Raw genomic sequence first — 17,523 nt, 5'->3', positions numbered from 1 at the left:
ATATTTTAGTGGCTATTCTGTAGGCATTTCGTATGTAATTACCAACAAATTTTATTCCGTAGGTGATTTTTGTAGGTAAATAAGAATTTTCTAGTAGTGTGCATGTATACCCACTCTCCTCAGATGATCACCCATAATAGAAAAGATGTAACTTTCTCCACCTAGTGACTATGCATTTACAAGTCCCCATACACATCTGAGTTTACATAACCAAGTACATTATTTATGTCTTATAAATGGAACTTTACCCTATGCGCCTTGCTATATATGTAGTCCTCACAAAGTCAAGTGTTGTTAGTTGCTAACTTCCCAACCATTGTTTTTGTTTAGTTTAATTGAACTGCATTATTGTATGTGGCTTAATGTTCTGTGTTGTATCATGGTTATATTTTCCTTTCTACTTTCACTCACTATTGCATCAATTATTCTATCTTCTTCCTTTGAGTTTAATGTAACGATTACTTTCTGCATGGATTAACTATCACCACCATACATCAATGTATCTAATAAATGCTCATAAGACTAAGGCATAGAAAGAATCTCAAACATGAAAATTCTACATCAACTCAGTTAGCACGAAAGACAGACATCTACCTGTTCCATAATACCAAGCTAGAAAAAAAAAATTGGTATGTATAATATTATGAAGGAAATAACAACAATAACACAAAGATAACTTATGTTTGATAATCTGGCATCTTCACTCCTGGTGTGCCTTTGAACCAGAACAAAGCATGTATACAAGACTTCTTCAAGCCTCTATATGATCCTTTCTGATTCCCAATTCATTTGTTTCCAGAATCATATTTGATCTGGCTCTTATCAGCAATCAGATTGTAACTAGTGAAAGATGTTTGACTTGATGGCATGGAATTATGACATTTTGGCCTTTGCAAAGAATATACCAGCAAATAAACCTAGAAAACAGCACATTTAAGAACATAAATATGGCCTGAAATGGTTGTTAGTATGTAGTTAAGATCATCTTGCTTACCAAATAGTATGCTAAAGAGATTTGGCCCACTAAGTGGAACATTGAACAGCAGTAAACCAGCAATAGATATGGGAATCTTGTTTAATGACCCCACTAAACTGTAAATCAAAACACAGATTTTAGTAGATAACATCGGATTAAAAACATGATCAGAATTGCTTTCAGTTTGTTGAGTGGATCATAAACTGTTACCTGTAAGTGGTGGGACCAGTTTGGTTTAAAAACCACATTGAAGTGAAGCTAATGGCAAGTCCAAGAATCCCACTAGTGGTTGCCACCACCCAAAACATGGGAATCTTGATTACTTCCCTGAAAATCGAATCTTGAAAAAGATTAGGATATATATTTTTTTTGGGAAGTATTGAAACAATGGTTGTTATAGAAATGAGGCTTTTTCTTACGCGTTGATTACATAACTCCATTCATCAAATAATATAATCAAGAACGCGCCAAGTGGTAAAGATAATAGATTATTCAGCAACACCATTGAAACTTCATTTAAAGATCCAGATTTTGTCACAGCTTTTGCTGTGTCCATGACTCTTCGTAGGGTAAGCTGTTTGCAAAGCACAAAGGTACATATATATGAACAAAAGGGTGTGAAAAATTACCATTCTATCCTCCAATGAATGAACAAAATGAATAACAAAATGACATACCGAGTAGCTTGCAGTCAGAATGCAGTTCACTAGTTGCCATGTGTAACCCGTTGCATCATATGAGAGGTCTGTGATACCTCCAGTTATGGCAGAGATGATCTGCAATATTTTGATGATTTTTTTTTTCATAAAGATCAGAATGGATTTGAGTGGATTGTTTGTAGTTATGAATTTATGATTTAAAAGAATACATTCTTTTAATAAAAATCAAAACTTTATGTAGAAAAAGATTAAGTTATTCAAGAAAACTTAGCTTACCATAAGAAACATTGCAGTCCAGACTTTCTGATTCTGTCTTTTATGGAATATATATAATTCACCAACTGCTGTTAATATGTTTGTCATGTTCTTCAAAATCGTGACCATTGCAATATTTATGTACTTCAAGCTAAAAAGATTCATCAGAAATCACATGATTAGAAGGTTATAGATTAAAGAAACATACAAGTATAATCTTGTTTTTTTGGTTGTTTTAATTTTTCTAAACAAGATCATGTCTTTTTTTTGTTCTAGGAAAAAAAAAATGAATTCTTGATGATGACATACCTATACATGCCTGAAACAAGCATGCCCACAAATATCAAATTCACAGGTATCCAGACTTTAACCAGTTTCAAGTTAAGCTTTTCCAGTGAAACTAATCCAGATAAACCCAAAACAATAACTATGATAGAACTGATGAGATTCTGCAAGATTTACATGTTTTAAGAATGACCCTTTTAGAACAAAGTGAAAAAAAGTATGGGGAATTCAAAAAAGATGCACTAGTTAACTATGATTGATGATGGACGTGATCACATGATATAAATAGATACAAAGATATGTATAGAGTTACCTGATAAAACATCAATGATATTCCAGCATTGAAAGCATAACTTGAAAGGACAACTTTATTGAGTAAGATCATGCTGCAAGATGAAAGACAGTATGCAGCTCCTGACACCAAAGGTCCAGATCTAATTTTCAGTTCATGAGCCCTCTTTTGATCACCTGTATCAACATGAAGTTCATTGTTCTCACTTGATGTGTCCCTATTGTTTCTGGATCTGCTTGAAGGTAATAAGCACTTCTGTCAGATAATTTATAAGTTTGAAGATGATACTTTAATTGCAATTAAATGATATAATTACACCTTTCGTTTGTTCCTCTGCGTTCTGTAGTTTTTAAGATATGGCTACCTGGTCTCTTTCCTTGATGAAGAAGACCACCAATGATCCTGCGCACTACATTCACCTTTCCACCATGTGGAGAAATCTCGAGTGAAGAGTTGAAATCTGATTCCTTGACATCAGGATTAATGGTGACATTCAACTTGAATTCAGTTGACATTGAAACGTTGCAAGATGCCTGTCACAAATCATAAAATACAGGGGGTTCAAACTCTGTGATACCTTGGAACTTGAATTCAATATGAGTAAGTTGAGTTTGATATATATAACCTTTTTCTTTGTAATCAAGTACACCAACATGAACAGAAAAAGCATACCAAGTTCTTTTTGTTAAAGGGTTGATATTACTCAGTAGGAAAAGCAGCTAAAAGAGAAAATTCTTACCTGAATTGATTGAGATTGGTCTGATGTAAAGACCTAGAGGCTAGAAGGCTTCTCTTTAATTACAAAAGGTTGATGAACTACTTCCCAACAAAATAACCCAGAAAAACTCAGTATCCAACGAAAGCAAGTAAGAAAAGAAACAGTCAAAATAATCCAATCATACACAACAGGAATCTATGAATTACGAACCAGGTTATAAAAGTTAATATCACAAGTGAGAACGCTGCTGGACGTGGGAATTGAACCCAAATTGCTGTGAGAATTACTCAAAGGGGAAAAGAGAAAAGGGAACGGCGTGCGACTGAAGTGCAAATGGCTTGGTGACTTTTAGAAATACATTACGAAATCTCGAGCCGAAAGAAACGGAGATATGAAATGGAATAGCATCAAACAGCGAGATTCGAGGAGTAGGGGGTAAGCGCCCTCAGGAAAAAAAATAAACCGGGATAAGGAACTGATTTCGACACGAAAGCTCGATTGGAAAGTCAACAGACGATCCCCCCATCATTGGTCGCTTCAACAACAAGTGTTCGTGTTGTGGGAATGTGAGAGATTTACGTGTCATGATTAAAAAAGGAATTGTAATGGAGAAATCTAGAAAGAACTGGTTGATCAATAAACAAAGCTGTGAAGAGCGGCAAAGTGTTTTAGGGGGCAGAGATGAGAGAAGTGTGGCAGTTGAAGGGAGAAAGGTGGTGGTTCTTGCCGGATAAAATGGCGCCTTAGTAGCAGATTGCTTGGAGTTTGAGTTTGAACAAATTATTATGGGCTGTTTTGGCTTTACTTTAATGTAGTCAGCCAATAGTTTGGACTTTGGTGGCCCATGTCAATTTCAGAAAAAAAAAATCTACCAAAACAGCAATGCATCTTATTTTTATATCTATTGGAAAAAAATTGAGCGAATGATATTTCGAATGTTTATTAAGAATAAATGTCTACGATTCCTTTCATCAACTAACCAGGTTAAAACCCATGGAATCCACGGGTAATAATTTTAAATAGAATTAAAAAATTGGTTATATAATAAAATAATATATCATTAATTTGAATGTATTGTTTAAATGATTGGTTAATGTTTGTTCTTTAATAACATGAAAAATATGATAAAATAAAATAATACACCAATATACTCAAATTTCCCCTGCATTATCCACTTCTGTTTACTTTAAAATTTTATAACGACAAATTTCTATTTTTTTTTACCTTTACTCATAGAAACATACAAACAACAAAGTACGATTGCTTGATTTTATTTTTTTAAAAGGGGAAAGTTTGTACTTTATAATAACAACGACCATATTCTCATTTTATTTACAACACATACACACATTTCATAAAATTGTTATGACAAATACAAAATTACATAAACACTCCATGCATGAGAAATACATAATTACATACAGGGGTGATCAAAATTTTCCCCTTTTAAAAAAAGAACAATGAAACAACGCACTTTGGTGTTTTTATGTTTCTATGAATACATGTAAAAAAACTAAAAAAAAATGAAAACAATTATTAAAAGCAATTGCTAAATATTTAATTAAAATGCATGAATAGAAAATACATATTGTATAATAAATTCTCATAAACCCGATGTTAAAAAAATAACACCAGGTGGATTGGATAAGATCACAGCTAAGGGCAACATTTTTTTTTAAAATATAATGCTATATTTTTAGACATTTATATAAAAATAAATTATTCATTATTCTACTTTAGTTTAGATCACCAATAATCACAAAAATGAGGCCACAAGCAGAAAGTTTGATATTTTTTAAATAAGTCTCATATTAGCATTATACTTCCTAAACCGTTAAGTTGAAGAAATTCGGAGTCAAAATGACCTCTTTTTTTACTCAAAATGACTTTTTTGTCCAATTTGGTCATTTTTATTTTATTATTATTATTATTATTATTATTATTTTTGTAATTTACCCACTTAAAACAAATTATTTTTTGTTTAAAATTATCATTTTGACCATTTTTTCACTTTTTTTTGTCATGTCAACCCAATGTATAGTTTAAAAGTTTGGCTAATATTCATTGTTTTTTAATAACGGGAAAAATATAATAAAGTTAAAACAAAAGACCAATATACCCAAATTGCCCCTGCAGCTTCCATTTATGTTTACTTTAAAATTTTAATATTGAGGTCAAAAAAAGTTTGATTTTTTTTAAATACATCTCATTTTGGCATTATACTACCTAAACTGTTAAGTTGAAGAAATTTGGAGTCAAATGACCTTATTTTGATTCAAAAATACCTTTTCGTAATTTGCCAACATAAACATAAAAAATAAAGGTACATTGATATGAAACAATTAAAACGAAAAATATAGTATATTTTTTGTTCAAAATTGTTATTTTGACCCTTTTGTTTCCCCTTTAATTCATGTCACCCAATGTAAGTTTAAAAGTTAGGCTAATGTTCGTTGTTCTTTAATAACAGGAAAAATAGGATTAAATAAAAACAATATACCAATATACCTAAATTGCCCCATGCATTCTCCATTTTCGTTTATTTTAAAATTTAATATTGAGAGTACGTTGCTATTTCTTGACAACACCAGTTATAGCGGCCATCTGTGATAAAATCAAATGGTATATCAGATAACCACCAACTCAAATAGGAACATAGGTTACAAAAATTTAGAAGAATGTGAGATAGAAAACTTGAAGGCTTTGTCACACTACCCAGCCAAAGCATACACAAACATACAGTCACATCAGATGCACACCAATTCACTATTTTCTTCTAAATGACCATTATACCCCTCCACCCTCCAATTCATAAAAAATTGTTATGATTGAAAACTGAAATAACATTGTACTTATGTTTCTTTGAAAATATTTGCAACCGATTAAAGTACAACGCTATAATCTAAGAAAACCTCATAAAAATGCTTTATGTTTCTTCTTGTCCCCGGGTTTATATTTCTTTATATTTCTTTTAGTCATTTTTATCCATCATTAATTTATAAGCAATGAATTTATATTTACAAAAGCAGTAAACATGATAAAAGCTGATTAAAACCCAAATAAGATTATAATGAAATTATAAAAAATAATAAATTGTCCAATACATTTATTGCTATAGCTAGGGATGAGAGTGGGTCCAAACCCGGACCAGTAGACCCAGACCCGGAAAACCCGGAAACTGGTTAACGAGATTTTTTAGGACCGGGAACCGGACCGGTATATAGGAACCGGTTCCGGTTCGGTTCTGGGTAAGGTACCGGGTAAAGTGGGTCTAGAACCGGAAAACCCGAAAATATCAAAGTGGGTCGAATGGAACCGGGTAAAGTGGCTCTAAAACCAAAAAACCCGAGGAACCGGGTAAAGTCGGTCGAATGCATGTTTTAAAATTTCACAAAATACAAAAATAAAGCTGAGAAAAAAAAATTCGCAGCTTTGGTATCGCAACTTTGGGAGACTATAAATCAATGAATATGAAACCAAAAATGACAAAATTATAGTCTAAAATCATGTACAAACTCTATACTACACTTTGGAAAAACCGCATGTTATTCCAAATTCAAACGAGTTAGATATGCATGTTTTAAATCTATCACAAAATATAAAGAAAGCTGAAAAACATAAAATTTTCAGTTTTGATATCCCGACTTTGAGAGACTATAAGTCAATGAATAAACACCCAAAATAACAAAATTATAGTCTAAAATCATGTACAAACTATAAACTACACTCTGAAAAAAACCTCATGTCAATCCGACTTCAAACGAATGAGATATGCATGTTTTAAAACTGTCACATAATATAAAAAAAGCTGAAAAACATAAAATTTTCAGCTTTGATATCCCGATTTTGAGAGACTATAAGTCAATGAATATAAACCCAAAAATGACAAAATTATATTCTAAAATCATGTACAAACTATAAACTGTACTATGAAAAAAACCTCATGCCAATCCAACTTTAAACGATTGAGATATGCATGTTTTAAAACTATCATAGAATACAAAAAAAGCTGAAAAACATAAAATTTCTAGCTTTGATATCCCGACTTTGAGAGACTATAAGTCAATGAATATAAACCCAAAAATGAGAAAATTATAGTCTAAAATCATGTTAAAATTATAAACTATACTATTGAAAAAACCTCATGCCAATCCGACTTCAAACGAATGAGATATGCATGTTTTAAACTTTTCATAGAAACCGGTTCCGGCCTCTAAAACCGGTTCCGGTTTCTAACACGGTTCCAGTTCTTAAAACCGTTTTACCCGGACCCGAAGGACCCGAAACCCGGATAGATCCATTCTTTAAACCCGGGACCCGGACCGGTTTTACATATTCCGGTTCTAACGGTTCCGGTTCCGGTCCGGTTTTCCGGTTCTAAATCTCATCCTAGCTACAACCCATTATTACCTCGCCAGTATACCTGTATAAACATTAACATCATTCACTCACTAATTTTACAACTTTTAATAAAAGTAAAACCTTTACCCTTCACGAAAATTTATCTAGTTGCAAGATTCGTTTATTATGGACCCTTGATACATAAAACCTCTTCTTGGTGCATCATCAGCTTCTAACTTAATTGAATCTCATATATCACTAACCATCACCAAATAAGCATCAATTTGTAAACGAAAACATAAATCCAAAAAATCAAAAGTAAGCTTTCATGAGAATTAGAATCTAATCAGTTTCACTCAAAGTGAGTTAGGTGAAAGCCACAACGTGTGGGAGAACTTCAACACGGAGACAAAAGCTTGAAGTGGATTGGAAACACAAAACAGAATCATACTTGATGCCAGAAAGAGGATTAGAGGTCTGATGATAAGCATATCTAAAAATATTGAGGATTAGTGAAGAGAAAGCAAGTCTGATGATAATATTGAGCAAAACGGTAGACTTAAAACACGAAACAGAATCATCCTGATGTCAGATAGAGGATTGGAGAAGAGAAAGGAGGTCTGATGATAATCATATCTAAAAATTAGGGTTGAAACATGTAGGATTACTTTCAGCAAATCGACCAAATAGGGAAATTGACAAAAAAAAATAGAATGAATTACCTTCATAAGAGATTCGGTGATCCCTCCTTGATTTCTCCTTCCCTGAAGTTCATTGTAACAGAATCTACACCGTGTTACAATGAATAATATAACCATTTGAGAAAAAACTTGAGTAGAGGTAAACGAATTAAACCTGGTGTGGATCTTCCGGCTGTTCTTTGATCCTAAGAATTTTGGTATGCTCATATACGAATAACCCTTCGTATGGATCTACTTCTTCGTCATATTGAGGAATCAGACTGCGTAGGTAAAGCACGAAACGACGACTGAATAATCGAATAACCTCCCAACATCCGGTCCTGAAATCGAAAAAATTGACTAAAATTCATCCAAACCCATTCTCTATTCTCTAAAACCACACACACACACACATCTCCAACAGCTTGGCACTTGACCCGAACCCAAAATGAAACTGCTCTTCACCTGTGACTTCATATATTAAAAGGACACCTAAATCGAACATAAATAAACATAATAACCAAAACGCATAAATGGATAACAAGAAATCATCAAAGTAAAAAACCCTAGACCAAAAGAGTTTAGCTAAACTTGGAATGATGACGATCGACAAATGGTTTCCCTTATTTTAGCTCTCCAATACCCCTAAAGCTTCCGATCGTAAAAAAAAAAATCGAACAAAGATAAAGAGAGAAGCCTCACCGGTTATTGCGATTTAATTGTTGATTTGGAGATGATACTGTTTCCTGATTTGTTGCTATGTAATTGTTGATTCTTTGGAATGTTAGGTTTTTAGAATTAACGATTTCTTGATATAAATCACGTAGTTGATTCCCAAAAAAATTGAATTTCAAAAGAGAAGAAGAGGAATTAATAGGACATGCGATTATATAGTAGCACAAGGGTAGAATTGGAATTTCAGTTTAATAATATGGGCGGGAAAAAAACTGGAGGAGAGCTGAGAAAATGCCACGTGGCGAAAAGGTACCTTTTTATTAGAATAGGGGATAAACAATATGATATAAAGTTTTACATAGACGTAGCGGATAACGGATAAACTAGCAACAAATTATGTCGTTAATCCATTTTGGATTACGAAACTATTTTTTTTTAAAACCCACATTCATATAGATCTTTGGATCATTATGTTACTAGGTATAACCCATTGAAGAGCTCCACATGCCACAACATCTATTCAAGGAAGCAATAAGTAATACTAAGCCAATAAAAACGTACTTTATTTCATATTATATATATATATATATATATATATATATATATATATATATATATATATATTAAATCCAAAGAAGCTTAACAATAGTATTTTTTTCACCTTTAGGTTTTTGCCACAAGAATTTAGTGAATTTGACACTTTTAGTCCTTAAAGTAAAAACTTTTACATTTTTATGTTTTGATTAAGTTTTTGTGTCTTTAGGTTTTTGCCACAAATATTTAGTGACTTTGACATTTTTAGTCCTTGCAGTGAAAAGTTTTACATTTTGGTGTTTTTACCACAAATTTTTAATGAATTTGACACTTTTCGTCCTTGTAGTCAAAACTTTTGCATTTTGACTTAAAAAACATTATTGTCACCATATTTTCCCAACTTTGACAACTTTAACATTATTGTCATAACATTTTTTGATTTACTCCACCAGTGTCTCTTTTTTTTGTTGTACAAATTTTAGGGGTGTCAACTTACTCCCTTATTTGTGGTGATTTATAATTTCAACACATATCTTTTAAAATTTGCCGATTTTTTCCATATTACCCCAAATTTTGGTGTTTTTACATTTTGGTCCTTGCAGTGAAAAGTTTTACATTTTGGTGTTTTTACCACAAATTTTTAATGAATTTGACACTTTTCGTCCTTATAGTCAAAACTTTTGCATTTTGACTTAAAAAACATTATTGTCACCATATTTTCCCAACTTTGACAACTTTAACATTATTGTCATAACATTTTTTGATTTACTCCACCGGTGTCTCTTTTTTTGGTTGTACAAATTTTAGGAGTGTCAACTTACTCCCTTATTTGTGGTAATTTACAATTTCAACACATATTTTTTAAAATTTGCCGATTTTTTCCATATTACCCCAAAAGCGGCGTAGCCACGGGTTCTTTACTAGTTTATAATAACAAAATAAAATTTCAAAAATGGTCCACGTGTTTTGTGAAAAGTGGCAAGGCGATGACAACTTTAAAAATGCTTCAAATATGGACTTGTGGTTTAAAAAAGTTGCAACTTTGGTTCTTTTTAACATTTCGTTAGTATAGTTGGGTTAACTAAATGTAAAATGATAAATTTACTGTTTTTATAAAAGTCAACACACCCTCACCCATTTACTCTCTCATATTCTCATCTTATGAACGGTGGTTGAAGACAGTGGTGGTGGTGGTGGCGGCGGCGGGGTTGAAGGTTGTGATGGTTGTGGTAATGACTAAAGGTCATGATGGTGGTTGAAGATGGTGGTGGTTATTAAAGATGGTGGTTTAGCTTGAAGACAGAGATGGACTGATAATGGTGGTGGAAATGGTTGAAGGTGGAGGTGGTAATGGTTAAAAGGCGATGGTGGTGGTGGTTAATGGCGAATTCAAGAATTTTTCTATTAGGGGCATTAGGTCGGTCAAACAGTAAAAATAATCGGGTCGCATAGGATCACACCCTAATTGTTTACATTTTATCCAGAGTAATATGTTAATAACTTTACAAATGAAACTAGCGTCTATTGCAATTGATAAAACCATTAAAAATAATTTTGATCAGGCTAAAAAAATATTTGCAGACTAAACTTATTTTTAGACTATTTAATTATTCAAATAAGTTGATTAATATTTATGGTTATATAAACTCATCTATCTATATGCAATAAGAATAATATTTTCCTTTTTCAACTGGATATATATATATATATATATATATATATATATATATATATATATATATATATATATATATATATATATATATATATATATTTGACGGTTCACTTGAGATTAAAAAAAATAAAGATCTTGTGATTCAACCTGAGCCATACATTTTTCATTTCCCACTCTAAGTTTTTAGTGTACAAATAGCAGCAGTGTATGCGTAATCATAAATGATTATACATAAATGTATGTTCACAGACTGAGTAATCATACATGATTATGACAGTCGGTGTCAGAAAAAGTGGTGGTGACAGAGGTGACGGTGATATAAGTGACGGATGTGACAGTGGTGGGGTCGGCTGGTGTTAGAGGTGGTGGTAGTGGTGGCGGCGGTGGCGGTGGCAGTTGCGGTGGTGGGGATGGTGGCATAGGAGAAATGAACGGGCGACGCTATATAATCATTTATGATTATAACAGTCTGTCGCGCCGGTACGCTGGAGGGTTAGAGCGGTAGACTTGAAATATTTGGCTGGGGTTGAATCTCAAGATCTCTATTTTATTTTTAATCTCAATGGAACATATATATATATATATATATATATATATATATATATATATATATATATATATATATATATATATATATATATATATATATATATATAACATTCATAAAAATCAGGCCAATTTAAAACTTTTTCAACCATTCGAAACCATTAAGTTATTACAAAGTGTTTTCAAAATAGTTTAGAAATCAGAGTATCCCAGAAATCAAGATCATAAAAATGAGAGGAGGTGCACGATCACGCCTTCGTCTTCCCTCGATCATCTGAAGTACCTGAAAAAAAATCTAAAACTGTAAGCCCGAAGCTTAGTGAGTTCCCCCAAAATACTCACACAAATAACAATATACACATAACCACAAACATCATACTATGGGTCCAATCAACCATCAGGTTGGAATACTCCAGTCCCTCAACCATCGGGTTGGAATACCCCAGGCCCTCAACCATCGAGTTGGAATGCCAACATACTATGGATCCAGTCATCCTCGGGATGGTATACCCTCGGCCCACAACCATTGGGTTGGAATGCCCACATACTACAAGTCCAGTCATCCTCGGGATGGAATACTCACGGCCCACGACCATCGGGTTGGAATGCGCAGGTCTGTTGGCTCTCGCACAAAGCAGATAAGCCTCAACCACTAATCAAGCATGTGCATATATATCAGATAATCACATAACAGTCTATAGACAGACAAACCGATCTAACAGATCATAACAGCATAATGCATCCTATCTACCAGGATACCGATCTAACAGATCATAATAGCATAATAGCGTCATATCTACCAGGATACCGATCTAACAGATCATATGATACTTAAGCATATAACATATCAGGATAACAATCCAAAAAGGGTTGGCCTTGGTTTCTTAGACCCTTGAGTATACTGAGGAAAACTCACCTCATAATGTCGAACCATAGTGATAATATCAAACTCTCGAATCACAGCCACAAACTCCACCACCTATATTCACCATAGGACCACTTCCATAAATTCCCAATTTACTAAAATACCCCAACAAGTCAAACCGGTCAACCCTTGGTCAAAGTCAAAGTCAACGATTAAGGTCAACAGTCCATGTTGACCCAACTCGTTGAGTGCAGCTCACTGACTCGTCGAGTCCTTCCCGAACTCGAGAAATCGTGAAACCCCTAGTTGACTCGCCGAGTTTCCAACCAACTCGTCAAGTCCATAAGTGTCCAAATATCGGGAAAACCATAACTGACTCATCGATTCGTCTTACTGACTCGCCGAGTTCATGCAGAACCAATACATGCAATCTTCATCCGAATCGTCGAGTCCCTTCAGTCCCTTTCTCATCCAAACGTTTTTAAGCTACCCCAAAGATCCATATTGCAGATCTAACCTCCTAGGGCATGGTTTCCATGTAAAGTTGCAAACTTTACGTACATGCATGGTCCTAAATGCCAAAACCAAGCTAAGGGAAAGGTTTAACCCAAAGAGAAGGGCCAATGCTTGCTAAATCTGATAACTTTATAACTATAGGGACCAAGAGGAGTCCAGATCTGAAGTTACAACTTCAGATCATGCCCAATACTCGAATTGACTCACAATTATGATAAAAATGTCCCTAAACCTATGCATGAATAGATCTAGCTAAAGATAAGCCAAGGTAACGACTTGTTACCTTCCAGATGATGCCAAGATGAAGTAGAGTCAGATTCACAAGCTTCTCTTTGCTCCAAGCTCCTTATACTTCAAGCCTTCTTCACAACATGCACCACAAGCACTCTTTAATCCTCACAAACACTCAAGAACAAGGTCTAGACTGTTTAGGGTTTCTACTGCCCGTCAAGAGGTGGTAAGGGGCTAGAGGAAAGGACTTAAGGTCCTTTAAATAGGGTGCAAACCCTAAAAATTAGGGTTTCATTTTCCAGATCCTACTCGTCGATTCGGGGTCCTCCGACTCGTCGAGTAGACCTCATAAAATACGCGGCCTGATCCGCTTCTACACGACGAGTTAGGGGCAACCAACTCGTCGAGTAGGTCCAAGAATATGACTTAAGCTTTTAAATTTTATACTTGGGAGTCGGGGTGTTACAGTTCTACCCCACTTGAACTAGACTTCGTCCTCGAAGTCTGCTGCGGTAAATAACTCGGGGTAATGCTCCCGCATCTCTGCCTCCGGCTCCCAAGTCCACTCGGATCCCCTCCGGTGTTGCTACTGTACCTTTACCAAAGGTACTTCCTTGTTTCGTAGAACCTTCACCTTTCTCTCAAGAACAACTACTGGCCTTTCCACGTAATTCAGGCGCTCATCGACCTGAATATCATCTAATGACATGACTACCTCCTCATCCAGAATGCACTTCCGCAACTGTGAAACAAGGAAAATGCTGTGGATTTGACTAAGCTCCTCAGGGAGATCTCGTCTATACGCCACCTTGCTAACCATGGCAGTAATCCTGAATAGCCCGATGTATCGGGGACCCAACTTTCCTCTCTTCCTGAAGCGAATCACACACTTCCAGGGTGAGACCTTCAGGAGTACCATGTCACCGACCTGAAACTCCAACTCAGATCGGTGCCGGTCAGCGTAACTCTTCTGCTGACTCTGTGCGGTCTGTAACCGCTGTCTGATCTGTTGAATCATCTGTTGAATCATCTCGGTAGTCTGTAGGACTACCTCGGTCCGACCCATCACCCTGTGACCGATCTCACCCCAACAGACTGGGGGTGCGACATCTTCGTCCATACAACAACTCATAAGGTGGAGTATCAATACTGGAATGACCGTTGTGGTTATAGGAGAACTCTGCAAGGGTAAGTAGGAGTCCCAGCTCCCACCGAAGTCAATAACGCAGGCTCTTAGCATATCTTCGAGAGTCTGTATGGTCCGCTCAGTTTAGACGTCTGTCTGCGGATGATAGGTTGTACTGAAGTGTAGCCGTGTGCCCAGCTCCTCGTGGAACTTCTACCATAAACAGGAGGTAAACCGAACATCACGGTCTAAAACGATAGAGACCGAAACCCCATGGCGAGCGACAATCTCGTATATATACACATCGGCCAGCTTCTCGGCCAATGAGCTCTCTCGAATGGGCAGAAAATGAGCCCTCTTGGTCAATCGATCCACGATGATCCATATAGCGTCCAACCCCTTTGTCGTTCTCGGCAATTTGGTGATGAAGTCCATCGTGATCTGCTCCCATTTCCACATGGGAATTTCTAGAGGCTGCAGCTTGCCATGCGGCCTCTGGTGCTCGGCCTTGACCATCCTGCAGGTCAAGCACCTTTCAACGTACCAAGTGATTTCTCGCTTCATGCACGACCACCAGTAACTAAATCGCAAATCCCAGTACATCTTGGTGGCCCCGGATGAATAGAGAAGCGAGAGTTATGAGCCTCCTCTAAAACAATCTGTTTGACCCCACCAGACATCAGAACCCAAACCCGACTGCAATGGGTCAACAGCCCCGACTATCCTGCACAAACCGGCTGTTCTCACCCCTAATCCTCTCAAGCTTCCAATTCTCCTGTCGCATACCCTCAACCTGAGCTTCACTGATCAAGCTCACAAGTGGAGAATCCACTGATATCCTCATACATATCGTTAGAGCAGGAGGTCCATCTGACTTACGGATCAGAGAGTCTGCAACCACGTTCGCTTTACCAAGATGGTAAAGGATCTCGCAGTCATAATCCTTGACCACGTCAAGCCACCTGCGTTGTCTCATGTTCAGGTTCGGCTGATCCATGATGTGTCTCAGGCTCTTGTGGTCCGTATAAATGGTACAGCGGACCCCATAGAGGTAATGTCTCCAAATCTTGAGAGCGAATACCACCGCTCCCAACTACAGATCATGGGTAGGGTATCTCGTCTCGTGCGGCTTCAACTGCCTCGACGCGTAGGCTATCACCCGTCCTCTCTACATGAGGACCGCTCCCAGTCCTATGATGGATGCATCATAGAATACTACAAAATCCTCAACTCCCTCCTAGAGAGTCAAGACTGGAGCCTCGCAAAGTCACTGTCTGAGGGTCTCAAACGACCTCTGCTGCTCGGGGCCCCACCGAAAATCCACCCCCTTCCTCGTCAGACGAGTGAGGGGTACTGCAATCTTGGAGAAATCCTGTATGAATCTCCGGTAGTACCCTGCCAATCCCAAGAAGCTCCTGATATCCGAGGGAGATTTCGGAACCTCCCACTGCATAACTGCATCGATTTTGGCCGGATCGACCAAAATCCCCTCCTGGTTAACGAGATGTCCAAGGAACTGAACCTATTGTAACCAAACTCGCACTTTGAAAACTTGACATACACCCATTCTCGTCTCAAGACTCCGAATAGCTCTCGAAGATGCTCCTCATGCTGCTCTCGAGTCTTGGAGTACACCAAGATATCTTCTATGAACATGATGACCGAGCGATTGAGCATCGGTCTGCAGACCCGATTTATCAGGTCCATAAATACAACTGGCGCGTTGGTGAGCCCAAACGGCATCACCACGAACTCGTAATGTCCATAACGTGTCCGGAACGCGGTCTTCTCCACGTCCTCCTCCCTAACCCTGAACTGATCATACCCAGACCTCAGGTCTATCTTGGAGAACCAAGATGCTCCCTGCAACTGATCAAAATGATCATCTATCATCGGGAGTGGATAACGGTTCTTCACCGTCAACTTGTTCAACTCTCGGTTGTCAATGCACATCCGGTATGACCCATCCTTCTTCCCGACGAATAGGATTGGCGCTCCCCACGGAGAACTGCTAGGACGAATGAACTGCTTGCCCAACAGTTCCTGCAGCTGTGATGACAGCTCCTGCATCTCTGGTGGCGCCAATTGATACGGTGTCATGATCGACTGCATCTGGTACTAGGTCGATCCTAAACTCGACCTGCCTCTCCGGAGGCACTCCGGGTAACTCTTCCGGGAGCACGTCAGCAAACTCCTTGACTACTGGAACCTCCGAAACTGAAATCTGATCCCTGACCCACGTATCCACCACATACACTAAATAACCCGTACACCCGTGTTGAATGTACTGCCAAGACCTGGCAGCCGAACAAAACCCTAATCCCAATCTGGTGCCCTCGCCATAGACAATCAGTTCTCCCCCAATTGGGGTTAGAACTACCACTCGCTGACCCTCGCAGTCGATCATGACACCGAAGCGACTAAGCCAGTCCATACCCATGGTCACACACACTTCTCCCATAGGAATCAGAATCAAGTCTATCCGGAAAAATACCCCGAAGATCTCCAACACGAAACCCTGATAGACTGAAGAAGCAGAAACCCCATGTTTGTTGGTAATAGAGACTCGCAACGAACACTCTAGCTCTCCTACTGGCAAATCGAACTCCCGACTGAATGAATGAGAAACAAACGACCGACTCGCCCCCAAGTCGAATAATACCAAAGTAGGTAAGGAGTTCACTAAAAACGTAGCTAACCACAGGTAAAACATATAAGCATAAAACAGATATAATCAGTAAGATAAGGGATAGAAACATACCAGCAACCACGTCTGGTGCTGCCCTCGCCTCCTCTGCCGTAAGCTGGAAGGTGCGTCCCTGAGCCCTCGAGGGCGCTGCTCTACCTTGATTTTCGTCAGTAATCCTCAGTGTAGTCGGCACGGGAACCTGCGCCAGCTTGGCGGCTAGTATGGGCCTTCATATGGCCCACCTGCTCATAATGGTAACAAAGTCTGACTCCGGAAGCCGGAGTCTGCTGCTTGCAATCCCTGGCAAGATGACCCTGCTTGCCACATTTGTGGCACCCGCTCCCCGACCGGAAAACCCCCGAATGAGCCTTCCCTCACTTCCCACAAGCGCGGCCCGGCTGACCTCCAGACCTAGGATCGGCGGTCTTAGACCGCTTTGGCGCCGGCTGTGACTGTGCTG

The 17,523-nt window shown here is 37.6% G+C and overlaps 1 protein-coding gene across 1 annotated transcript; it reads right to left on the bottom strand.

The window, feature by feature from the left end:
* Positions 1-532: 532 nt before the first annotated feature.
* Positions 533-3,916, bottom strand: LOC145132954 (GDP-mannose transporter GONST2-like). Its single transcript, XM_079067911.1, has 11 exons — positions 3,396-3,916; positions 3,207-3,283; positions 2,786-3,000; positions 2,489-2,699; positions 2,200-2,339; positions 1,912-2,041; positions 1,654-1,752; positions 1,396-1,550; positions 1,187-1,303; positions 995-1,092; positions 533-917 (listed from the first exon to the last, which is right to left on the bottom strand). The coding sequence occupies exons 3-11, from the start codon at positions 2,980-2,982 to the stop codon at positions 874-876; spliced, it is 1,191 nt and encodes a 396-aa protein (XP_078924037.1). The 5' UTR covers positions 2,983-3,000; positions 3,207-3,283; positions 3,396-3,916; the 3' UTR covers positions 533-873.
* Positions 3,917-17,523: the final 13,607 nt, after the last annotated feature.

The sequence above is a fragment of the Lactuca virosa genome, chromosome 8, assembly GCF_052849685.1.
Source record: "Lactuca virosa cultivar CGN04683 chromosome 8, Lactuca_virosa_CGN04683_v6, whole genome shotgun sequence".
Lineage (NCBI taxonomy): Eukaryota > Viridiplantae > Streptophyta > Magnoliopsida > Asterales > Asteraceae > Lactuca > Lactuca virosa.
The sequence above is the reverse complement of the archived record's forward strand: the minus strand, read 5'-3'. Positions and strand labels throughout refer to the sequence as shown.